We start from the raw sequence: 26,386 nt of genomic DNA, 5'->3' as shown, positions 1-26,386 counted from the left end.
GAGAAGCAAGTGACAGAGTGCAAAGCACATAGAATTAGGAAACAGAGCAGATGTGGGGCCCAATTCCCCCACTCCCGCCAGCTAGCTGTGCTGGGTCTCAGCATCTTCATCTGTAAAAGATCTTGCTGCATTGTTTTGGGGGCGGGTGGCACACACTGCCTTGCACATAGCAGGAACGCATTTATGTCAAGCGTTCTGGAAAACTATCATCCTCATTAACTCTAGCACAGCTCTGAGGGGAGAGAGATTTTTTATATCATTCTGGGGAAAGTATTCAGTGAAAGGGGCAATCCAGGTAAGTGGCTATTTCCTCCTAGTTCTGGCTCTGGGGACACAGGCTCCCTGGGTGACATGGTAGGGGATACAGCTGTTTAAAAGGGCATGAGTGGACACTGGGTTTTTCAAGATAGTCCACAGATCACACTTCTCTACCTCCGTGGCAACCCAGCCATCCTGGAGCCACCAAGGAGTCTGGGATCAGATCCCAGCACACATTCTGGAGGTCCTTGTCTGGATTCTCTATTTCACTAGTGGAAGAGGGATCAGGTGGGGCTGCCCAAGAAGTAAAGAATTGTGATTTCAATAGAAATGCCATAATTTATTCTGTAGTATAAAAAAGTCATCCTTGTGTAACAAAATGTCTTCTTAGAAGAAGAAATATATTATTTCAGGTCATAAATAATCAGCAAACATACAACTGTTGGCAACTAAAAAAACCCAACACTGGTGCTTTCCATCAGTGCTGAAAACAAACCTGCTTAGGATATATTTACAGGCATTACAGTACTCAAACACAAAAATTGAGGTATTTGGTTCTTCTAGGAGTAGACACTGACGTTTGTGAAGGCAGATCACCTCCACAAAAATAAATAAGGTATATTCTCATACGTATATGTGTCATCGGGAATGGTAATACTGGTAGGTATGTCAAGCATGAAGAGTTTCTACAAAAAATGGGGGCAAGCAAAAAGAAATCGGCTCACAGAGTCCTTTCTCTTCTGCCCCTTTCTGTCAGAGGGACTTCATGTACCCACTATATATTGGTCCCGAATGTGCTGAGTTCAGCAAACGTCTCGACGCTAAGTCGTCACTGTGATGGCTTCGGAACCCAGTGGAACTCGGGTGAAATTCAATAAATAAGGACCAGCCCTCACGAGCCCCTCCCCGGAGTTATTGCATTTCTCCTCTCCAGGAGCCTGGAGGCCTGGGGGGTTGTGAAGATCGCCTCCCGGGGCCTTTCAGCAGCTGGGAGAGGTCGTAATGGGGCTCTGAAGGTAGCTCAACGCACTGTTCGTGGGGTGGACGGGGATGGAGACAGGGAAGTTGAAGACGGTGGTGGTGGAGGCGCTGCGGTCGAGCACAGCCAGGGCAGGGCTCCCGGCCTCTGCCGAGCAGTGTGGGGCCAGGACCTGGGATTCAAACTGCAGCAGCTGGCCCATGAAGCTGAAGTTGGGAGAGATGATGCTTCTCCTCTGCTTCACAAACTCAAAGGCCTCATCCAGCTTGACTCGGTTAGTCCTCATGAGGTAGGCGAGGCAGATGGTGGCTGATCGGGAAATGCCCGCCTGGCAGTGGACAAAGACCCTTCCTCCGGCATTCTTGATGGAGTCTGGAAAACAAAGGGTGGCTGGTTACTCGAGAGCTCAGAAGGACCACAACCCCAGGCATAGGGTGTCTAAGAAATGTCACGTGTGTCCTGTCCAGAGAGAGTCAATGGCACCTCAAGCCATCACATGGACAACTATTGGTGGAGGCGATGTGGGCACTGTGCAAAGAACAGCAAGGGATTTAAACCCAGACCAGGCATCTCCACTAAGCAGACTGATACCGGACAAATCAATTCAACTTGCTGAAGCTCAGATGGCTAATTTGTAAAATGGGACATCAAATCCATCATTTTGCAGGAATGTTACCCACACCAGACTGATATTTAATCTCGGGAGAAAAGCTGAGAAGAATGTCATTCAAGTCCTTGCCATAGAGTTTGGGCTCAGTGGCTAAAATGGGGGGAGTGAGGTAGAAGCCCCAAGCATCGTTCCACTTACCTATGAAGTCGATTGCCTCGTTGAACCAGGAGCTGATGTCCGCCTTGTGGTTGTCCTCCACCGGGATGCTCTTGTACTGGTAGTGACCCTCGAAATGGTTGGGACAATTGGCTGAGACGTTGATCAAGGCAGTGATGCCCAAGGTGTCCAGCATGTCCTTGCGGGAAGCATGATAGGCACTGCCCAGGTACAGAAAGGGCAAGATCTCCACTGGGCCACCCTGAAATCCAGAAATATCCAATATTTGTCAAGTTCTTCAACATCAATGCCATGCCCACACCCACAGAAACTCCCTGCTGGAAAACTCAGCTTCAATACTAGGTGAACTTCTCAGCACTGTCGGAGCATAAATAAATAGGGGACTAAACCCATTTGCCTGGGCAGGGCCAACAAGTTCATTTCTGTAGTGCCGGCATTAGGGACTTCAGCTCGTCATACCACTTAACCATGGGATAAATAAGACCCCTGTGTCCCCTCCGTTATAAATCAAGCTGCAGGTCACTTTCTTTTTTTTTTTTTTTTAAAGATTTTATTTTTATTTATTTTTCCCCCAAAGCCCCAGTACATAGTTGTCTGTCATAGCTGCACATCCTTCTAGTTGCTGTATGTGGGATGCGGCCTCAGCATGGCTGGAGGAGTGGTGCCTCGGTGCGCACCCGGGATCCGAACCCGGGCCGCCGGCAGCGGAGAGCACACACTTAACCGCTAAGCCACGGGGCCGGCCCTGCAGGTCACTTTCTATATCCTCACTAGTGCTGTTCTTCCAGGCCTTTGCCAGCTGTTCCTGCTCCCCTCTGGCACGGCCCCCCACTAACCTGATCATAGAGCGGGGTGCTACAGGAACTGCACCCTGATTCAGCGCTGTCAGGGACGCTAGTACTCAGGGGAAGGCTGAGCCCCATGGGGGTCGACTGTTTGCTGCATAGCTCCGGGCAGGAAGCTGAAAAAGCTTCATATCCTCCTGGGAATACAAAGAGACATTTTTTTACGTTAGTACCGCCGGACAGGGCACCTTCATCCAATTCCCCCACCCACCAGGGCTGGAAGTTTACCCCGGAGGGACCCGGACAGTCTTTGTTCCTAGAGCCAAACAATGCCAATGACAAGTCCCCAGAATACGACTCAGGCGCCCATGCGCTCCAGGTGGGGTGGCCCCCCAGCAGCTGAGGGCCAGGGGTCCCCCGACAAGGCGGCAGGGGGCGTGCAGCCGGCCCCCGAGCTTCCCCGAGGGCGTACCTTTGAGGAAGAAGACTTGCGCGGCACGCGCCTCGCGGCAGAGCGCGCCAGCGGCCAGGGCCAGGGTGCCGTCGCGCTTGGCGCCGTCCAGGGAGGCGCTGCGCTCGTCCAGCAGCACCACGGCGTGGTAGGCGCCGGCCAGCAGGCGGCCGCGCAGCTCGGCGTTGGGCACGATGTGCTCCAGGCCCATGGCGCCCTTGGCCCGGCGCCGCACAATGGTGCTGAAGCGCACGTTGACCGAGCCTGCGATGTGGCCGGCGTTGAAAGCGAAGAAGGAGCGGCAGTCCAGCAGCAGGCACTGCGCCGCGCGCTCCCGCAGCAGCGTCCGCAGGCCTCCGGCGTCCAGGGAGCCCACCTCCATGACCATGGCCGGCCCCAGTGCCCCCAGCGTGCAAATCCTCCTGTGCTCTTTGTCCTCGGAAAGCCAAGGGCTGGGCGACCGCTTTCGAGGAAAGGCCCGACTCGAGCTTTCTCTGCGCCGAACCCAAAACTGCCTTTGGACTGAACGAGGGAGCGTGGTGTGGGACTCCGGCCGCCTCGGCTTTCTTGCTTCTCCCCCGACTGCCGCTCCGGCCACTAGCACTTCCAGCCCCGGTGTCCTCCGCAGCGAGCTCGGCCCGGGGGAGCGCGGTTATATGTGGCCTCACCGGAGGCGGGGCGAGGCGGGGCGAGGCGGGGCCGGCGCGCGGGGGGAGGGGGTTTGTTTGTTTGAATGGCGGTCACGTGATGGGCGGTGACGTCACCCGCCCTGCCCGGCTTGGCGCCGGCGGAGCCAGAGGCGAAGACGTCATCGGGCTCGGAGCGGGATCCGCTGAAGCGGCGCTGGCTCTGGCCCCCGCCCGGCCGTCCGGCCTGCGCATGGCGCGTCCCCGGGGACCTGGCCCGCGCCGCTCCCCGGACCCCGCGGGGAGGAGGGCGCGCTGCCAGCCGAGGGCTGACCTCCGGGGTGCGAGCGGCTGGGAGAGCGGGCGGCGGGCCGCCAGCCTCCCCTCCCCGCCCCCTGGTGCCCCTCCCCGCGCCCCTGGCCGCCTCCAGCCGGAGCGCAAAGGGGCTTCCTGCGCTTTTGCATACACGTGTACCCCTTTCATTTCCTCGTCCCCAACAGGCGCAGAGGCAGGTTCCCAAGAAGCGATTTACTTGCCCGGTATCACGCTGCTGGGGGTGGGGGGACAGAGAGGAGCCTGAAATGAGGGTTGGAGAAAAATTAACAAGTTTGTTCATAGAAATGTTCCCACCAAGAACAAGTGGGGTGAGTTGGGGTGGACTGGTCCAGGGAAACGCTTTCCTGTTTCCCAGAATTTCCTGTTACTTAAAAAAAAAAGTACATTTAACAAGTAAAATGTCTTCCAATCAAACCCCCAGCGAAAGAAATGATATTCCTAGTCCTGTGGTCGCTAGAAGACATTGCGCCAAGGAAGGCGGGTCAGGGGACTGAAATCAAGGTAGGGGGTCGCATGGTGCCGTTGTGGATGGCGGGGTTTGGCATTTGGGGAGGCGCCCCCCAGCGTGGCTCGACGGCGCCCCCCAGGGGCCGCCAGACACGCTTCTGGTCACGTTCTTGTAAAACAGATGGAGCTGCTAGGTCTCTATTTCCACAGATGTGTGCTGACTGGGCGCCTTCTATGCGCTGGGCTGGGGGCCCCAAGCTCACGCCTTGGTTCTCGCCGTCGATATGGGCTGACCTCGAAATCCCATCCTACGGCTTTAGGAGCATTTCCAGGACCTGGACAAACATGTGGGAAGACCCCATGCGGTCACCCGCCCCCGGAGCCATAGTGACGGCCCCCTGGGCAGCGGAGCCCGCAGCGCGGCAGCGACGTGCTAGGTACACAAACAGAAACATTGCGCCACCGGCCGGGGTGCCGAGTCAGGAACATTCTGCGGTTTCTTCCCCTCTCCCCCTGGTGGGGGGTGGGGGTGGATTTCACTGCCACCCTGTGCCGATGATCTGTTGATTATATCACCAGAGAGGCAACTTCTGCATTTGCCTCCCTTAGCTGGTGTTCACACATGCTCAAACTTTCTCGTAAGTTCTAGAAAAGTTCAGGGCTGAGTGTTGTTTTTTTTTTTTTAAGGGCGTTTTCTACCTTCAGATAAACATTGACCGAGGACAGCAAAGAGGTCCTCAGATAATGGCAACTCCCTCCCTGCATCTTAAAAAAAACAGAAAAAAATTATTTGTTTATACTACTTATTCAGCTAGGAACTCACATATTTTTTGCATTGAATCATAAAATGTTACAGCTGCTGAGTTTTCACAGCATACCAACTTGATCTGCCCCAATTTTTGTTTTACCGAGAGCATTCATTATACCTTCCCCTACCCACATCTTTAAAAAAGAAAACTTTTGTGCAAATACTACAGTGGTGGGGCACTGTCTGGCCCTGGAGTCAGGTGTCTGCTGAGCTCTGTGGGTTTTTCCTCTTTATCCCCTTCTGGAAAGAGCATAGCTTGAACCCCATGCTGTCATTTTGCTGCTGGGTGATCCTACGCAAATCTCTTCCCCTACTGATCCTCTAAGCCCACATCTGTACAATGGGATTACAGCTGCCTACTTCATGCGTGGATGGTTTGAGGCCCAAGTGAGAGATGGTGGCTATAGGAACCCAAGCCCTACCCCACTCCCTCTTGTTATGATTCACTGAATCTCTTGGCTTTCCCCTTCCTAGCAGAGCGCTTCTTATATCATCATGCCACTGCGTGTTTCAGGGTCTGGCCCCAGAACCTGGGGAGAAGGTCACCACAAGACACCAGTAGATGTGGTTGGGACAGGGGCCCAGCTCAGGGAAAGGTCCCTCCTTGAGACCAACTAACACACAAGGACTCGGGTCAGGGGTCTGGCGGAAAAGGTGTAGCCACCGAGGCCCCCAATCCAGGAGTGGAGATATTGCTTCTGGCTGGAGAGGGAGCCAAAGGGAGGCCCAGCATAATCGGGTCTGTAGTGACTGCAGAAGTGAGGGCTGGAATGGTGGGCCTGGTGGGCACGGGGGCACAAAGGAGGAGGATCAATAGATGTTGACTCAGGGGAGAGAACTGGGCCTTTCTGACCTGGGCTCTTCCAGATTTTAGACGTGCTTAGGAATAAACCTGGAGGCAGTGTGGGGTAGTAGGAAGGGTTTGTTTTGTTTTGTTTTGTGCGTGTTTTGTGTGTGTGAGGAAGATTAGCCCTGAGCTAACATCTGATGCCAATCCTCTTTTTTTGCTGAAGAAGACCGGCCCTGGGCTAACATCCGTGCCCATCTTCCTCTACTTGAGATGAGACACCGCCACAGCATAGCCTGACAAGTGGTGCCTCTGTGCACACCTGGGAGCAGAACCTGCGAGCCCCAGGCTGCCAAAGCAGAGCACGAGCACTTAACTGCTACCAGGCTGGTCCCTGGGTTTGAAGTCAGAAGGCCTGGCCTGGACTCCCCATCCTTAACGTGTGGCCTTGAGTAAGTCAGTTGCCCTCACTGAGCCTCCAGTCCCTCCTTCCTATGATGGAGATAATAACATCTACCTCTCAGGGCTGTGGGGAGACTCAGTGTAGCCAGGGGTGTTCTTACCCTACAATTCCTGTCGGAATCCTGCCCTCAGAGTCGATTTTGGATCTGTCCTGGGGTTACAGGAGGAGAGAGGGTGGCTCTCCCACAGACGACAGTCAGAAAGTGGCCCCAGCTCACTGCTCCGCAACCTTGGGCAAGCAGCTTAACAACTCTGAGCCTTGGTCTCTCCATCTGTAATCTGGGAATACTATCCATCCAGGACTAAGTAAGACTGTATGTGAGAAAGGGCCTGGTGTGGGTCACACCCAGAGGGGGTGCTCACAGGAGAGGAAGGTGGCTGCCAGCGTTCATGTTCTCTTGCAGAATCCACAGCCCTTTTACTGTCTCCCTTGTGCTTCATGGTGGCTCCTCCCTCTGCTCCCTGTCCTTCCTGACTCCCCCTTTCCCTGCCAGATCCAAAGCCCACCACCACTGGGCCTCGCCCATCCATCTGGCCCAGCCCCCTACTACTCTCATTGACTCTCCTGTTGTTCTCTAGGCAAAATCAGTGGGCCCACGTTCACCGAATGTTGTTTCTCAGTCCTTTCCCACCCCTACGCTTCTGCTCACACTGCTCCCCCTCCCCCTGCCAGAATGCTGTGCCCTCTGGACTCGACCATAATCTTTCCCCATTCTTCAAGACCCAATCAAAGTGCCATCTCATGGAGCCTTCCCTGGTTTCTGCAACTTCTCCTGCACCTGGGCCCTGGAGGACTTTGTCGGAACATTCCAACTGTGTGAGAGTTGCTTATCTTAGCTCCTTATCTTACACTCCCTGAGTTGCTTGAGGGCAGGGACTGTGTTTTTCTCATCTCTGGACCTCCCCACATTGCTACCTTGGATGCATCCTTGGCACGTAGTAGGTCCACAGTTTGAGACATGATGGAAAATTTTTTTTAAAGCATACTGTTGAAAAGTATCGGAAGAGAACAGAACTGGCCATTTATTAAACCTCTCCTCTGTGCCTTCTGCATTACAAGTATCATCTCATGAGCTAATCAATGATTCCTCTGTGAGGAGGTTGTTATCCCCATGTCACAGGCAAGGAAACAGGCTCAGAGAGGGGACACGCCCCAGGTCGGGAAGCTGGCAATCATCAGATGCAGATCCAAACCCTGAGTCTGTCTGACTGGGGGATGGAGCTGGGGCCCGGGCTTCCCGCCAGAGGAACCCCATCTGTTAAGGCTCTGCCTGTGCAGGTCCCATCCCAGGCAGTGCTGGCTGAAGCCTCTGACTCCCAGCTTGCCTGGAGCTCTGCTCGCTGGGCAGAGTGGTCCCTGGCACCAGCCCTGGAGGGAACCTGAGCCTCCTAGGACCCCCCACTCAGGGCCCGGTGTCCCCACTGCCTCTCCAAAGTCACACAGTGCTTGGGGTTTGGGGAGCCACAGGCAAGGAGACTCCCAGCCGCTTGGCCCTCCTGAGGGACTGGCAAGGGGTGACTTCACCCTCCACACCCAGGCAGTTAGGACAGAGCCAGCCACTATTGCACAATCCTTACTGACAGATCACAGTCAGGCCTGGGAGGGCCCGCAGAGCTGCGTCATCTCAGCCAGCCCCTTGCTGGAGATACGAGGGCCCAGAGAGGTTAGGCAACCCATCCAAAGTCACACAGTGTTCAAAACATTCTAAATCTAGTCAGCATTGTGTGACCTGTGTGTTCAAACTCTTAAGCATTTATCTCAGCAGGGTGGGGTTACTTTCATTTTCTTCCTTATAACTCTATGGTTTGAATTCTTCAAAGCCAATTGGAACTGTTGTATCAGGAAAAAAGTTAAAAATGTTAAAAGGCAACCATATCTAGGGTAAACCATATTTACTATATTTAAGGTAACTTGTTAGAAGCGAGTTACAGAGTTAGACTGCCTGGGTTAGAATCCCAGCCTGACCTCTCACCAGCTCTGTGTCCTTGGGCAAGTTACTTTACCTCTCTGAGACTCAGTTTCCTCATGTGTCAAATGAGGATAATAATAGCATCTATCTTGTAGGGATGATATGAAGATCACATGAGACAGGGGTCCACAACCTACAGCCCATGAGCGAAATCTAGCCCACTCCCTCTTTTTGTACAGCCCACAAGCTGAGAATTGTTTTTACATTTTAAATGGTTGGGGAGAAAAATCAAAAGAAGAAGAATATTGTGACATGTGAAAGTTGTATGAAATTCAAGTTTCAGTGTCCATAAATAAAGTTTTATTGGAACACAACCACACCTATTGGTTTACGTATCCTCTGTGGCTGCTTTCGCATTACAATGGGAGGTGAGTAGTTGTGACACTGTATGGCTCACAAAACCTGAAATATTTACCTCTGTCCCTTTACAGGAAAAGTTTTCCAACCCCTGATATGAGATCATGGATGTGGATGAAAAGCACTTAAGAACAATGCCTGGCACAGGGTCAGTGTTTAGTAAACTTTGTTATTATGAATACATGGCTATTTATAAAGTCTTCTTCCCCTAGCATGTGTTTAAAAGCAGTAATTGCTTTTATAATACATTTCATTGAGTCTAAGGCACATTTTTCATATTTTAACATTCCTCAAAGTGGAATGTGAGTTACAATCAGAGGCATATCGTAGTTAACTGACAGCATTTTTCTTTCTCAATGGTGCATGAATTACTGAGGGGCCATAGAATTGCTGACACCTTAGATCCACTAGGACACAGTAAAGTAAAAAGGTTTAAGATGGACAGGACTTCGAACCCTGCAGTCATTCGATTAACAGACATTCTAGCAGAGCACAGACTTGTTAATAAACAAGTACACCCAGGTGCTAAGTGCCAGGGTAGAAATTGGGGAAGCCAGAAAAGGGGCCCTCACCCACCTGGGGGCCGGTGATGAGGGAAAGATGCTGAAGGTGGGGACATCACCTGGAGACATAAAGACTGATGGAAGATAGAAATGTCTGGACGAAATACCTCTGAGAGGTGGGCCTCAATTATCTACCACTTTCTCCCTGGGAGCCTCGGTTTCCCCCCTATTACGTGGGACAGTAATAACCCTGGAGACCAGCTCTCAGAGTCGCTGTGGGACCAGCTGAAGCCCCAGCAGCCCGTGTGAACGGTCCCCGAGGCTGCCCGTTCCTGTCTCTCCGATGAGCCTGGGAGCAGGGATGTGAGTTCTGGCCTCTCTGGGTCCTCAGCACAAACCCAAAGCAGGTTTGTTGGACAAACACATGAAGATGAGCCCCGGAGCCCAAGAGCGGGAGCAGGAAGTAGCAGGGCCTCTGTGACTCAGAGAGGCCTGTCCCTGGACCTAGGACACAGCCTGCCAACACAGCCCCAAGCCTTGCCTCGGCTGGGGGGACATGACGCCACCGTGAGAAGTAACAGCTTTCTGTTGTTAGTTAATTTTTTTTAGTCAGATGATGAATTGAGACATAATTTCCTTTTCATAATTAGAAAACGCTAATTAATGCTGGAGGGAGCAAATGAGGTCATACTTTTTCTATTCCAAACTCTTTCCTGAAGGAAACAGGAAGAAAAGTTATCGGCGGCGTGTTTAGAAACATAGTGGAAGACTCAGAAATTGCGCATCCCAATTTTGCCTTTGTGGGTAACTTATTCAGGGGCAGTTGTTAAGAACAATAATTGCCAGTCTCTATTAAACACTTACTGTGAGCCTGGCACTTTGCCAAGTGCTTTAGCCTCATTTCCTTGTATGCTTGTGCCACTAACCCTGTGAGGCTGGCACCGTTACACCCCCATGTGAAGAGCTGAAGCAACCGAGGCCCAGAGAAGTTGACTAACTTGTCTAAAGGCACACAGCAAGTAAGCAGTGCAGCTGGCTGCCTGGTGCTGCCTCTCTCTGTTCTCCACGTCCTTTGTCCTTATCTCTCACAGCACGCAGTGGGCGTGTCATGAGGATGGCATGTTGCACCATTCACTGTTTACTTTTGGGGATGATGACTTTTAGGGGGCTGCTGCTAGGTTCCAAAGAAAAGGGAAAAGAAAATATGCCCCAAACTTGGGCTTTCTGCCCGTTCCTCCCCGACTCACTGAGCCACATTGCACAAATGATTCATTCCCTGACATTGACCTCAGGGGGTTTGGCCACCCATTGCGAGTGAAGTCACACCTCCAGCTTTCCAGTGCCTTCAGTGGTTCACTCATCCAACCTCAGGCAGGCAAAACACAGGCCTGGTTAGGTTTGCTTGGGGTTGGGAACAGGGGAGCACACAAATGCTTCTTGATGTCCTGAAGTCTTGGCAGGGCTGCTCACTTCTGGCCTGCGAGGTCCTCCGAGGGGCCTGTAGTAGATTGCTAGGGCTGTCATAAGAAAGCACCACAAGGTGAGTGATGTAAAACAGCAGAAATGTATTGTCTCACAGTTGTGGAGGCCAGAAATCAGAGACCAGGGTGTTGGCAAGGTTGGTTCCTTCTGACGGCTGTGAGGGAGCATCTGTTCCATGCCTTTCTCCCAGCTTCTGGTGGTTTGCTGACAATCTTGAGTGTTCCTTGGCTTGTAGAGGCATCACCCCAATCTCTGCCTTCATCTTCATGTGGCCTTCTCCCTGTGTGCGTGTCTGTGTTCAAATTTCCTCTTCGTATGAGGACACCAGTCATATTGGATCAGGTCCCCCCCCAACAACCTCATTTTAACATGATAACCTTGGCAAAGACCCTGTTTCCAAATAAGGTCACATTCTGAGGTACTGGGGGTTGGAACTTCAGCGTCTCTTTTTGGGGGGACATAATTCAACCCATAACAGAGTCTGTGCCTCAAAGATAGTCCCTGATAATGCATGTTCAATATCATAAAGATGTCCGTTTAACACGATCTTCATGAAAATATTGAGGGTAGGTTTTTTTTTCTCTCCTGGAGTTAAACAAGTTGATTCTGAAGTTGATGTGAAATCATGAACAATCAGGAATGGCCGGGAAAATTGAACAAGGACAGCGGGGTGGGACTAAGCCCTACCCGATGTTAAAACATGCCTAAGCCCTCAGAAGTCAAACTGATGTAGTTGGGGGCCGGCCCGGTGACATAGCGGTTAAGTTCACGTGCTCTGCTTTGGCGGCCTGGGGTTCACGGGTTCGGATCCTGGATGCTGACCTATGTACCACTCATCAAGCCATGCTGTGGCGGTGTCCCTCATACAAAATAGACAAAGACGGGCACAGATGTTAGCTCAGGGCTAATCTTCCTCAGCAAAAAGAGGAAGATTGGCAAAGGATCTTAGCTCAGGGCCAGTCTTCCTAACCAAAAAAAAAAAAAAGTGTAGTTGGGAACATAATAAACAGGCAGACCAATGGAACAGAATAGAAAGTCCAGAAATTTGCCCAAGTACATAGGGAAGTTTGGTGTATGATGAAGTTGGCATCTCAAATCATTGGGACATGATGGGCTATTTAATAAGTGATCTTGGGACAATTAGATAGCCATTTGGAAAAAAGATAAAAGTGGACCCATACCTCACACCAAACACCTAAATAAGTACCAAATGGACCAGAGATCCAGATTTTTTAAATGAAACCTTACAACTTGTAGGAGAAAACACGAGGGGATTCTTTCATCACCCAGGAGAAAATTAAGGAAAGCCTTTCAACTTAGGACTCAAAATGCAGAAATAATGAAAGAAAACCTTGATAAATTCGACTACATAAAAATTACAGCTAGAGGCGCCGGCCCCGTGGCTTAGCGGTTAAGTGCGCGCACTCTGCTGCTGGCGGCCCAGGTTTGGATCCGAGCGCACACCAATGCACCGCTTGTGCAGCCATGCTGAGGCCGCGTCCCACATACAGCAACTAGAAGGATGTGCAGCTATGACATACAACTATCTACTGGGGCTTTGGAGAAGAAAAAGAGGAGGAGGATTGGCAATAGATGTTAGCTCAGAGCCGGTCTTCCTCAGCAAAAAAGAGGAGGATTAGCATGGATGTTAGCTCAGGGCTGATCTTCCTCACAAAAAAAAAAAAAAAAAGAAAGTAAAAAGATAAATAATAGATTAGGACAAAATATTTACAAGACCAAATCTCATAAAGGACTTGTATCCGATATTTACAAAGAACTTCTACAAGTCAATAAGACAAATAATCCAATCAAAAAATGAGCAAAAGATATGAACAGATGTTTCTCCAAAGGAGATATACCAATAGCTAATAAGCACATGAACAGATGCTCAAAATCGTTAGTCATTAAGAAAATGCAAATGTGAAATAAGATCTATACCACACCCACTAGAAAGACTATAATCAAAAAGACAGATAATAATAAATGTTGGTTAAGATGTGGAAAAACAGAACCCTCAGACATCGCGGGGGGGAATGTAAAATGGGGCAGCATCTTTGGAAAATAGCTTGGTGGCAGTTCCTTAAAAAGTTAAACATAAACTGCTGTGTGACCCAGCAATTCTACCTCCAGGTACCTGCCTAAGAGAAACGAAAACATATGTCCACACAAAGGTTTATGAGCCAGTGTTCATAGCAGCACTATTCATGATAGCCAATAGCTGGAAACTGCCTAGATGCCCATCAACTGGTTAACAGATAGGCGAAGTGCGGTAAATCCATATGCTGGAACATCATTCATCAATAAAAAGGAACAAACTAGTGACAGGTGGTGGCATATGGATGAACTGTGAAGATATGATCATTGAAAGAAGGCAGACACCAGAGACCACACAGTGCATGATGCCACTGACGCGAAATGTCCAGACAAGGCAAACTGTTAGAGACAGTAAGTAGATTAGTGGTCGGCTAAGGCTGGAGTGAGAACTAGGATGACCTGTAAATGGGCATGAGGGGGGAATCTGACTGGGGGACCACGAGAATGTTCTAAAATTGATTTATGATCATGGTTGCACCACTTGAAAAATGACAAAACAAAACATTGAACTGTGTACTTAAATAGGGTAGATTTTATGATATTTAAAATATACCTCAATAAAGCTATTAAAAAAAAAAGATTCTGTTCAAGGTTCAGGTTGAGATTCAGCTTACGCCTGCCCCAGGAGCCCTTCCCACGGCACAGCCTCATGTAGAACGCTTTGGTCTACACACTGGGCTCTCCACTGCGGAATAACCTTCCTGAGGACAGATTCTCAGAATCCCAGAGCAAAGTCCAGCTCATGTGGGACACAACGACAGCTTTGCGTTAATGAATAAGTGCCATTGGAAAGGCAGAGCCAAGTGGAAGGAGAATTTGATTCCATTAGTGAGATCTTTGATTGAGATCTATGTGAGTGTGAGAATAATAAAAAAGAAAGAGAGAGCGGGGCAAAAGTACTCCAGTGTATTTAATGTAATGTGATTTTGTCCTATAAATAAGAGACTGCTGGGCAAAAGGAAGAAAAGCCGGCCTGTGTGTGAAATGAGTAAACAATTTACTCGTTCTTCTAAAAGGTTGGCAGGAAGTAGAAAGTAAGAAAATACAGGCAAACGAGAACCTTGGTTGGGGAATCTGATGTATCTGGATGATAAAATTATGGCCTATGAAGGGAGGGGCAGGGGGAGGAGGAGAGGGAGGAAGAAAGGAGAAAAGGGAGGGGGGAGAAAGAGAGAGAGGGAGGGAGGGAGAAGAGCCTCGGAGTAGAAGTGGGCCAGACTCCGGAGGGCCTGGCAGGCATGGAGAGGACCTGGGCTCCTCGCTGAGTGGGGCAGGAGCATGGAGGCTGCGGGCAGGGCAATGACAGGGAGGACGTGTGTCAACAGGATAATAATAGGATTCGCTTCACTTGGGAGTGTGAGGACGAGATGAGTTCACAGTGCAAAGTCAAAGCACAGTGACAAATAGTAAGACCAAACCGCTAGTTAGCATCATGATCACTATTTATCCCCTGATACTACAAGCCGAGAGAGCGGAAGGACGCTCACTCAAGGTCACAGCTGTCCATCTCGTGGCCCGAGGGGGGTCAGGCTAAGCAAGTGCCCACCCTTCGGGGGAAGCCCAGGGATGAGTGGTCAGCTCCCGGCAGGCAGGGGTGCCGGGCAGTAAAGGACAGGGAGACCGTGACCGTGCCACCACCACCTCAACTTCCTCGGCCTCTGAGCCTCCGTGCCTCACCTGGGGGTGGGAGAATAGCAGCGACACCTCCTACAGGGGTCACTGAGGGGACAGAATAAGGCAGAGCCTGGGAAGCCCTCAGCCCAGGGCTGGAGCCACTTCTCACAAACAGTGCTGCCTGTTCAGGTTCCTTTATTTGGCAGATATTTATTGACAGGGGCCACAGGCCACGCCAGCCGGGACACAAGGTGAGCAAGACACGCTTCTCCAGACCACACACACACCCCATTGTCAAAACACCCAATTCCAGAAAGGGGGTAAGTGTTTATCAAATTCTTTCTGCAGAAATGAACACACTAGGTGACAGTTGGGCTTGTTGGCTCGGGGATGGACTGAGGAAGCTCTTCATGGGACGCAGCATCTCTGGGCCCCTGGAAGTGCATCTTCCTGTCCCACATGGACAGCTTTCTTTGACTGACAGGCAGGAAAACCTCCAGCCCACCCAGGTCCTGGCCCTGGCAAAGTCAACTTCCCGAGGAGAAAGAGAGAATATGACATTATGGTTAAATAAAGGGATATTTATCTGAATTTTTTTAAAAAAACTTTTTAAAAAGTAAATCTGATATTAAAAACTCAATAGATGGGTTAACAATGGCTTAGAAATAGCAAAAAACACAATTGGTGGACTAGAAGACAGACCAATTTCTGAACAGAAACAGAGAGGAAAAAAAGGAAAATCCAGGAAAAATTTGTTAGGAAAAAAAAGATTAGAACTTTTAAAAAGCCATATGATTTATTAACATCAAAGAAATACACAGAGCAGATATTCAGTAAGCAAGAAATAAAGGACATGCATCAAAAACAGTTATTTTTCTGAGCAAGCCCTTCCTCTGTTTCCATGCCCTTCTTTTTGCAAAAAAACAAAAAAAAAAAATCTTTTTTTTCATTTTCCCAGGCAGAAGGCAGCACTGTGAGAGTTAAAAGCAGAGGCCCCTGGCGACATTAGCTCCCACCCCACATACCACACAGCAGGCCCAGCTCCCCATCCCAGCGCTGGGAGGAGCCCAGAGCAGTGGTTCTCAGCCCTGGCTCCACCTGGAACCTTCTGGGTTCAAATCCTGACACCTGGGTCCTATCACCACAGCTTCCAGTGTGACTTGCCAAGGGTGGGGCCTGGGTGTGGACTTTTAAAATCTTCCCAAGAGTGCTGATGTCCAGCCAGGGCTGAAAACTGCTGACCTAAAGGATTATCTTTATCGTCCAGCACATGTTGCTGAGGGATCTGCACAGCGCTTGGTAGGTGCCAGCATACGTTCAGTGAATGGTTGGCACACGTAGAGTGGCTTTCTCTTTTAAAGACGGTGTGTCTGTGTGTGGACCTGTAATCAGTCACCCAGGACGGAGCTGGGGAGGCCCCCAGACACACACACACACACACACACACACACACACACGGGTCCTTCTGGGGGGTGGATGGAGTGGGGGAGGCACACACACTCTTCAGTGTTTGTGCTTCTCTGGCGTAGGCACTTCTCACTCTGAGCATGTATCATTTTAAACATTATTCAAAGAAAATGATTTGCCAGCTGTTCAAGCAGCCACATGTGGAGCTGCTTTCGCTTCCCTTTTCTTTACCTATTCAGGGGACAGGAAACACCCATAAATAGCCAGGGGGAAGAAAGGTCAAGGTGGGGGCTGAGTCAGTGAGCCGAAGCCTGCAGGCCTGAGCTGCCCGGCTCAGCCCTCCAAAATCCCTTCAAAAGTCCCTGGGCCCCTTCCAGGCCACAGCCGGGACCTGCGGGGTCTGGGTAACTGAGCAGCAGGGAGCTGCTGGAGCAGTGGCTGGAGCGGGCCCTGCGCGCCGAGGTGGCTGGGGTCCTGGGTTCCCAAGCCAGCTGGCCCGCAGGAGTCCAGCCTTGGAGTTCCACAGGGTCATGGTCCTGGGCCCGAGTCATCCTGTTGACCTCACTCTGACACAGCCACCAGGCCCGGCCTCTGGGCGTTTCAGAGAAAACTCCAGGCAGCAGTGCAGAAAGCCCACCATGTGTGACCATATTATCTAATGTAATTGCCATGCGATGCTCTGTGAGGGCTGCTGAGGACACTGAGGCCAGACTCAGGGCACCTGGGCGCTGGGCCTGCGCCACCCAGGCCCCTGAGTTTGGTGACCCCACAGCACCCTGTGCCCAGCAGAGCCGGGCTACGGTCAGCCCCCCACCCACACTCTCCCAGGGACTCTGCCTGGTGGTCGCCCTGCTAGACACAGAGCAGGGGCCCTGTTAATGTCTGTCACCTAAATGAGACCCCCGGGAAACCTAAAGCACAGGAAAGCACGGAGAAATCCCCACCCCCAGCGCTAAGAATGCCAAGGTCCCAGCACCGGATTCCCCACTTACGAGAACAGGAACTGGAGTTACTGGGGCACCTGCTCCATGCCAGGTGCTCAGAGAAATTAAGGCTTCACCTGCCCCAGGGTGGCAGTACTATTATTTGCCCCATTTACAGACAAGAAAATTGGGGCTCAGAGCCAATTGGGCACATGACCAGGGTCCCACAAAAAGGGCAGAGCCACGCCAGAATTCAAGACCCCTGACCCAGAAGCACAGGCCCTACAGTGCTCTCGGAGGACCTGAACGGTGAGGGAAACGGAGGGCTTTCTTCCAGCCCTGGCTGCCTCTCCCCAGGCCTGGGCCTCAGGCATCTACCCAGGAAGGCTGAGCGAGGCAAGCCTGAAGAAGGGTCTGGACAGAGGCGATCATAGCTGGCCTCCAAGACTGCATGTGTGGGCTGAGCCAAGCTGGGCTGGAGGCTGGGCCCCCTTGAGAGCCAGCCTCTGGGCCAGGAGCCAGGCTGACCTCTGGACCTCAGGCGGGGACAAGTGTGTCCCTTCGCGCCTCCTTCTTTCTTAGAAGTCCTCTCAGCCCTGCACTTCCTGAAGTTTCTGCTGCAGAGTCAGCAACCTGCTTAACCCCTCGTCTCTCGGGCCTCTTTTTCCACCCCGAGTTGGGGCTCTGGTTCCTGGAGAGCTGACTCAGAACCCAGAGGGGAAGGTTCCCAGGAAAGCAGTTGCCGTGGGGTTCAGGGGAAGAGCACATGTATCTGGGACCCTCAAGGGCTCCATTTCATCTTCACCTATTCTATGGCCTTAAAGACTTGGCCCCTCAGAGCCTCAGTTTCCTTTGGCTGTCAAATGGGGTTGACAGTGACAACAGCTTTACAGAGCATGGTTGCAGACGGAATAATGACAGCCTTTGACAGGGTACGAAGCACCTTCTCTGGGCCAGGCACTGTCATAACTGGATGTGCATTTCCTCCCAATAAGGCAGACATTAATATTTGCCCCATTTTATAGCCATGGAACCGAGGCTTAGAGAGGGAGGGTAGTCGCCCAAGGTGGCACAGGTGGTGAGTGGCAGAGCTGGGGGAGTAGAGCCGAGGCAGAGAGATCTTCCATTTTGCCTCTGATGAGCAACAATACTACCTTGGGATGGTGGCCCAAGCAGGGAGCAGGCCTGGCCCGTTCACTGCGTGCCCCAGTACCTAGCGGGGTGCCTGGCACAGAGCAGGTACTCTGGATGAAAGGAGAGCCAACAGTGCCGAAGCTGGAGAGGAAAGACACTGGGCTCAGGAATGAGACACCCCCCCTTAGCCGGCTCTGTCACCTCCCAGCTCTGTGACCTTACATAATTGCCCCTACCTCTCAGAACCTCAGTCTCCTCATCGCAAATGTGATGATGATTAGAATTACACCGTAAAAGGGTCGCTGTGAGGATTAGAGGCATATATAAAGGTCCCTTCACCTGCAACTCAGTAAATAGTACCTTTATTATTGTTTTGAATTATTAATTCAAAATTTTGAATTTTTTAAATTTGAAATGAGAAAGTATCTACAGAGGGACTTTGAAGAGCATGACCCAGTATCTTCAGATGTGTTTTGATGCTGTTGATCTTCCTGAGGACACAGACCAAAAGAGACCTCTCTCAGGTCAGGATGGAGGTGTGAGGTTGTCAGCTTGCAGGAAGGACTCACAGGGACATTTGGTGTCACCCTGTGAGCCAGCATGTGATGGGGCTGACCAAGGATTGGAAACAGCCTGAGACCCAGGCAGGGCCAGACTGGGAAAGGCTGCCCCCTGGATCCTCAGACCAGAGCCCAAGCCTGATACCAGCCAGGTCAGGGGGCTTGGGCAAGTCATAGCCCCACATGCCAGCTGAAAGCATTTTTCAAGACCACCCTACTCACCCCAGCCTCATCGTCCTGTTGGGGGAAACCAGTGAGGGGCAGGGGCCGGCCAAGGTGACTGCAAATCATCAAGCACAGAGCAGAGACCAGAATCTCTGACTCTTAACCCCAGCACCCACGTCCCTCACCTGGCTGAGCATCCCCACTGAGGCCACCCTGCCCTTCTCCAGTGCCCGGGAGGGCACAAATCGTGGACAGGTTGATTTCTGTCCAGTCAAGGCCACGTGCCCAGTGATGGTCAGCCCCAAGCCTGATCCTACTCTCACCCTCGTCTGCACCTGGCTCAGGCCCTGGTGTGTGGTAGGGCTCAGAAACACCTGCAGAGTAAGTGAGACCTTACCTGGTGGTGGGCCCAGGCTAGGAGCCTTTGAGCCTCATAGGGCTGCACACAAGGATGAGATCACAGAGGTGAAAACCATGTGAAGCAGTGAGAATCAGGACACAGATGTGAGGAATGGCCCATCGGGGCAGCAGAGGGGTTGGGGGGTCACAGGCTCTGGGCCACACTGCCCAGGTTCAAGTCCCAGCTCCACCATGGACTAGCTGTGGGGCCTTGAAGCAGTTCCTTAGCCTCTCTGTGCCTCGGTTTGCTGGGGTAATAGAGCGCTCACCCCACAGGGTCGCTGTGAGGATTCGTGAGATGCACACACTTGGCACAGGGCCTGGCCCACAGTCAGCACTCACCAAATGGTGGCCGTTGTTATTGTCTACAATAGTTGTCTCTGAGCCACACACTTGCACATGCACACACGAGCCGTCTCAGATGCAGGATTACTTCCCAAAGCAGGGCTGTCACCTTGACTCACTGGGGCAGAGCTCTCCAAAAGGCATTGGCGTTTCTCTGCTGCCACCAATAGTTCCCTCCTGTTATTTCTGAATGATTCCAACCAGCCTGAAGCCTCTCCACACCTGTCCTGGGCTGTCACAGAGCCATTCCTAGGGAGAAACTGAGGCCTGTGAGTGTCCTCAGTCTAGATGGCCCCCGTCTGCTGGGTGAAGTAGAGTCAGCAGAGAGCCCTGGAAGGGAAAAATGAGCTTCCATCTTGGCTCTGCCTTTAGCTCGTGGTGACCTCGGGCTGGCGCTTCTCCCTTCTGGACTCCACATCCCCTGTGTAAAATAAGAGGGTGATCTAAAATAAGGCTGTGATCTCCGTCCGCTCTCCCTTTGATGGCTAACACCCTGTGATTCTATTTTTGTGTTCTCTGTTAATGGCATCTCCATCCCCACAGTAGCTAGCATCGCTGGAACACCTGCTCTATGCCAGAGACTAGACTTGATGATTGATATGATAGCAACCATCAGGTATTGAGTGCCATGATCTACCAGCCACAAACACTTTACCAAACACCTATCTCATTAATCCTCACAGCGCCCTCTGCATAGATATTATCACCACCCTCACTGTGAGGATGAGCAAGCGAGGTTCCACGTGATGAGATGGCCTCATTCTGCTGGGATTTGAACCCAAGGGCCATGCCCGTAATCACTAGGTCATGCCCGAGTCCCTACAGCCCTATGAGGTGGGAATTATTATCTTCATTTTACTGATAAAAGAAAAACCCTCAGGCCCAGAAAGGGGAAGTGACTCAGCCCACGTCACACTGTTTGAGACGATGGCTTCTGAGGACATCCTGCTTCTACCGTCTCTTATCCCGATTCTCTCAGCCGAGGCTTCAAAGACATGTGCTTGGGCTTTGTGGCTCTTGGTCCCTACTCGGAGTTCCTGTCCGCTCACTCTGTGCCTACAGCTGGGGTCCGGATAACTGAGGGTCCAGCCTCTGGCAGAAGGTCTGACTTCCAGATAAGTGGAGCCCTAATATGGGAACAAAGATACAAATCACGGAAGCTCATACCCCATTCAGTGCCCGGTTCCTCAGTGAAACTCAAGGAGGGGATTTATCCCACCAGGCTCACGCTCCATGCCTCATGTCCATCATCTTCTTTGCAGGCCATGACAGCTTTTCCCGCTCAATATGATGATCTTCATTTCGCAGAGAGGAAATTGAGGTCATATGGTTTATCTAAGCAGGGAATCAGTGGCTAGTGCCCCATGCAAATTATATCATCAAGGATACTTTTTAAAAATTCCAGCAGATTGTGGACAGTGGGTTGTTTTTCCACCTTTGGGGAGGGAATTTGGATGGCAGGCTGCAGGCCCCACCTGCAGCCAGGCGGAGAAAGAGGTCATGATGAGGGGCACACGGGGCTTCAGGTGCTCCTTTCCAGAGAAGTCTATTCCCATGGCCGCCATGGGTGAAGGGTGGCTCACTTCCTCTTTTCAGTCCTCCCTTTATATGCTAACCTTTTTCCCTCAGGAGCAAAGAAAAGAGGAAGGTGCTGTTTGATTTCTGAAGTCCCAGGCAGAGTGAAAACAGGAGCAGCCCTAAGGAGGAGGGTTACTCATTCCCCGACCGAGGGGTGAGGCCAGAGGGGACCTTGGGAAGACCTGGGCTTTTGTTCCCTTTGGGACCAAAATGAATCACTGATTTCACCAAGTCACACTGGCCAGTCCCAAACTTTCCCAGGTAGAACCAGCACAAGCATCAAAAATGAGTCAGGTGGGGCCCCCATCAGCGGGCAAAACAAAGGCGAGAAGGCTGAGCGCCTCTTACTCTTCACCTTCAGCCACTGCTTGGAAGAGGCCAGACAAGACTTTGTTCTTCTTGAAGCAAAAGGGAAACTGGAACCAGAAAAGGCAGGTCAGGCCCAATGCCTCTAACCGCAGGGGCCAGCAAGGTGGTGACCACCCACTGCACACTGGCTCTTTGCTGGACGCCATACAAGTTCGCTCACTCGCTCATTGATCAGGCAGGTGGTCGGGAGCGGTGACGGGACGTCTACCAGGTGCCCGGCATTCTGCGCGCCATCCCTTCTTCTGACCCTGCAAAGGAGGAATATGATCCTCACGCATGGACGAGGAGACCGAGGCACTGGCCAGGGTCGCCCAGCCAGGAATCCATCCCAGGGCCATCTGACTCTGAAGTCTTGCTTCTTCTGATCCTGTGTCTACAGAGACCTGGTCTTCATCAGTGGGCAAAGAATGACCGTTTCACACGTCACCACCTGGGTTGGTCCAGGAGAGCCTAGAAAGCCCGAGACTTTTCTCAATGAAGCCGCCTGGGTTATTTCAGAGGAGGAGCCCGCCACCAGGAGAAGCAGATGCTCGAGCCTGTCCTCTGGGGCCTCAGCATTCCAGAGGCCAGATGTGTGAGCCTGACATCACTCACCACGTCGGGGCCCCATTCCAGGCTGGGCTTCGCTGGCTTGTGACCCCTGCTCCCCCATGCTCTCCTCCTCCCCTTCCTCAGCATGAAAGAGACTGAGTGGTGTTGGCAGCTGCTCCTCAGCATCTGGCGGAACATTCCGCCCCATAGCTGAGCTCCTCTCACTCCCCAGGCATCCCTGGGGACGGCCAGTGACTCATATTTCCATTTTCAATGCCGGGCCAGGCACCAGATCTTTCCATGACCACCAGGACTGGCCACATGGTGCTGGGATTAAGGACATGAGCTATGACGTCAGAGAGATCTGAGTTCAAATCCTCCTTCTGCTGCTCGTTGGTTGTGTGATTTCAGGAAACTAATTTACCCTCTCTGAGCCTCTATTTCCCCATTTGTAAATGGAGCCCGTGGCTATCAAGTCTGATGCCTCCTTTATTGAAAAGTCTTCCCTTTTGTTTGCAGCTCTGAAAGATGAACCATTCCCTCCTATCAATCAGTTTTCTTTTTTATATGCTCACCATTCATAAGCCAAGGAAAGAGGAAGCTGATATTAGATTTCTTAAAATGGAACAGTAATATTTATGTACCATTTACTGTGTGCCAGGGGTCTATTATAAGGTACTATCACCAGCCCCTTTTTATAGATCAGGGAACTGAGGCCCCGAGAGGTAAAGTAACTTGCCTAAGCTCACACAGCTAGTAAGTGGCAGAGCTGAGATTCACACCCAGGCTGTCTGGCTTCAGAGTCCCTGCTCTTAGTCATGACGCTGAGAAAAGGAAACAAAATGAAACACATCAAGCACGTGGCATGGTGCTGGGCACATAGTGGGTTCTGAACAAGTGTTTGCTAGTGGTATTATTACTCCTGTTGTTATTACCTTGCCATTGACATGTCTGAATCTCATCCTGGACCCTGAGAAGAAGCAGGTCGGCGCTCCCTGCCCTTCCAGCCAAATCCGAGAGTCAAGAAGCTCGAGTTAAAGATGGTCAGTTGGCCCACCCAAACATGCGGGTCCCTTGGCATGCCAATTAAATGTTCCTGCTGGGTACAGGATGATCAGGAAAAGACAAATGAAAAGAAAGCAGGGCTAGCAATATTGATAACAGACGAAACAGAATCTGAGGTGAAAAGCATCAAGTGAGGGAGAAGGGGACCCTTAAGTCTCCTTGCCTCCCTGTGCCACCCCCGACTGGCTTCTGGTTTCTGCTGCCCTTCCCAGAGCTCTTTCACCTCATCCGCTTCTTCCACTGTCACTTCAGGTCCAAAGGCCTATCTTCCCCATCTTCCTGGAGGGACGAGCCTGCCTCCCCCAGGCCTCCGCTCTGCTGCTTGCCTTCACTTCCGGGAGGCTGCTGGCTTGCTGAGGTCTCTCCTGCCAGGTCCTCTTTGACCACACAGGGCACTGCCCCTCCCTGCCCCCGGTCCAAGGCCCCACCCTTGTCTGCTCTCAGGGCAGTAGGAAGCTTGTCTCCCAGGGGAGTGGAGAGAGGGTGGGCACTCAGAGGATCTCCACGTGGTGAGTGGCTCACACAGCCATCTCCAGCACTAGCCTATGAGACAGGGCCTGGCCCACGGTAGATACCCATTAGAGGTGTGTAGAATGAACTTAAATTGAACCCTTAGTCCATGAAATTTTGTTAGTTCAACCAAAAAAAATGGGATGAGGAGGTCTTGTCTGGCAGCATTGGTCCTGAGCTACAGAGACAATTTTTTAAATTTCCTATAGAAGATTTTTCAGCTAGAAAATATGTCCACTAGAATCTTCCAAGCCCATGCCCATCCCTTCCTTCCTTCTTTCAATGTGTATTGATTGTTTCTGCTACCAAGCTCTTGATGTTGTAAGAACACAAAATTGTGTAAAGCTCCCAGCAGCTAACACTATAGGAGGGACAGGAAGTCTTCCAGCCATTGGTCAATGTCTACGGAACATCAGCTATTCATTGCAGATATTTATTACGTACAATGCAACGTGGAACAAACAAATCATGGAGCTTACAGTCTGGGGGTGTGACAGACATCAAAACCATCATCACAGCAAGAGCCAGGCACCCCCTACAAATAGCTATCTTCAAGAGTCTCACTCTGGAGTCTGGCCAGGCTGGCTGAGCATCTCACCTTCTTCATTTAGTTTGTGTGACCTTGAGCAAGCGGCTCCTTGAGGCTCAGTTTCACTATCTGTAAAGTGGAAATAATAATTACTTTCTTCCTAGGGTCATAATGAGAATTATATGAAAGAGCCCAAGTGGCTGGCATAACATTTTTATCATTATGATAATGACAATGACAATATAATAAATACCAGATGAATGGCACAGAAAGAGGGGAGGGGAACACTTCTTCCTGGAGAGGGGATGGTATGGATGAGGACAATTTCCAGGAGGAGGTGATTGTTGGTGCTGAGTCTTAGAAAAGGGGTTGGATTTCTATACAAGGAAGTGTCCAAGAGTGAATCAGTTCAAAAGTAGAAAAATGAATGATTCAGAAGGTCATTAAAATAAAACAAATAAAGAATCTCAACCAAATGACTGGGTTCCTTAAAAATAGGACATTGCCTTGCCAAGCTAAGAAAGTGTTAGTCAGGGGGAGGAGGTGGTTACTGGGAAATTTCACCCAGTTCAGCATTATTGAGAAGTTGTGGGTTCCTGGAGCCTTCAGTGGGTGTTGCACAATCCTGTGGGGTCAAGGTTACCCAAACTCTGGTCCAGGGACTGAGAGAGAAGTGTTTAGGACAGGATCAATATTAGAAAAAAGAAGGATGATACTGGAAAAGCAGAGCTGTCCCAAGAGAAAGTGGTTAAACGTGTTGGAAGAGTCTGGGGTGGGTCCACAGGCCAGCAAACATCTGTCCCGAGGAACCATGACAGGGAACATCTGGAAGGCAGGGACAGTGCATGCCCAGGGGTCTGGATCTGATCCACAGAGCAGACATATCCCATTCCCTCTCCCCCAGTTTCCTGCAGCCCCTTCTACTTTTCCCCACACTCTCACAACACAGCAATACCTTAGCCTTCTGCATCCAGCTGATGGAACCAAGCAGATGGGGCTCAAACCCCAACTCTGCCACTTGCTTACTGTGTGATCTTAGGCAAATCATTTCACCTCTCTGTGCCTGCATTTTTTTGTCTATAAAAAGGGATCATAATATTCACTTCACTGGATTATGGTGGAGAGTTAATGAAACACACATCTGGCACATATAGGTGCCCAGAAAATGTTAGTTTCAGCACCTTCTACCTTCTCTTTCTTCTTCTGACTTCATCCTTCCCAATCTATTCTGATGATTTCTTGCTGGAGATAACCACGAATTCTACAGGTAAATAGTTGAATGCCTCCTGTCTGGTACCCTATGGGTAAGATCACTGATTCATTTGTGTCATTCAACTCACATTTACAAATATCTACAACATGATGAGCATTGTCCTTGGAATAAAGACAAATATAAAGACAAATGGATGAGGGACATACGAGAGACGGAGATGAAGTGCCAAAGAATCAAGAAGGGAGAAACCAATGTTTACAGTGTGGAGGTGGACACGCAGGGTCAGGAGGTGGACATGGCAAAGCCTGGGGCTCTGGAGGGGCCACTGTTCAGCGGGAGACAGACACACAAACCCAAGACACACCTCCCTTGGGCTGTGGGGGCCCCTGGGAGGCTGTGATCTTATTGTCTCTGGCAAGCTGGGGAAGACTTCTGAGAGGAGGTGACAGAGGAGCTGGGTGCTGGAGGGTGAGTATTCACCAGGTGGATAAAGCCAGGAAGAGCAGTCTAAACTGAGGAACAGCTTATGCAAAGGCCCAGCCACGTCAATGAACAGTGTTTGAGGAACACCTGAGTGCCTCTTTAGAGGAAATGCAACAAAATCTTTTCATTTAGCACAGCACCTGGCACAGAGAAAGTGCTCCATAAAGTTGGCCATTATTACTGTCAGATGGTCCATGAACTTGCCCCCCAGGGGTGAGCCCATATTGCTAAGACTCACTACAGAGAACTGGATAGCTTCCCAGGGTGAAGGCGGGCTCAGGGTCAGAGGAGGGAGAAGTGAGCTTCAAACCAAAAGGAGCTGTGGTGTGGGACAGGCTGGGCTCATTTCCTGCTTTAGGGGGCCTGCGCAGTGTCCCTCCTCCCCGGGGCTGTACGTTCTGTTCCCTTCCCCAAACAGAACCTCAAGGT

At 51.1% G+C, this 26,386-nt stretch overlaps 1 protein-coding gene across 1 annotated transcript; it reads right to left on the bottom strand.

The window, feature by feature from the left end:
- Positions 1 to 577: 577 nt before the first annotated feature.
- On the bottom strand, positions 578 to 3,887 carry DUSP1 (dual specificity phosphatase 1). The gene is made up of 4 exons (XM_004428518.3): positions 3,282 to 3,887; positions 2,861 to 3,006; positions 2,046 to 2,265; positions 578 to 1,609 (listed from the first exon to the last, which is right to left on the bottom strand). Exons 1-4 carry the CDS (start codon positions 3,646 to 3,648, stop codon positions 1,239 to 1,241), a joined length of 1,104 nt encoding a protein of 367 aa, XP_004428575.1. The 5' UTR covers positions 3,649 to 3,887; the 3' UTR covers positions 578 to 1,238.
- Positions 3,888 to 26,386: the final 22,499 nt, after the last annotated feature.

The sequence above is a fragment of the Ceratotherium simum genome, chromosome 4 (assembly GCF_057802395.1).
Source record: "Ceratotherium simum simum isolate JZ-2026a chromosome 4, ASM5780239v1, whole genome shotgun sequence".
Classification (NCBI taxonomy): Eukaryota; Metazoa; Chordata; class Mammalia; order Perissodactyla; family Rhinocerotidae; genus Ceratotherium; species Ceratotherium simum.
This window is presented reverse-complemented; position numbering and strand designations above follow the sequence as displayed.

Bases quoted from the DNA above. Each gene is read 5' to 3' on its own strand.
- DUSP1 (XM_004428518.3), bottom strand. From the start codon at position 3,648: ATGGTCATGGAGGTGGGCTCCCTGGACGCCGGAGGCCTGCGGACGCTG. The intron at 3,007-3,281 runs GTACGCCCTCGG...TTGTATTCCCAG, and splicing joins GCAAGTCTTCTTCCTCAAAG to GAGGATATGAAGCTTTTTCA. The intron at 2,266-2,860 runs GTTAGTGGGGGG...TCTGGATTTCAG, and splicing joins GCACCCCGCTCTATGATCAG to GGTGGCCCAGTGGAGATCTT.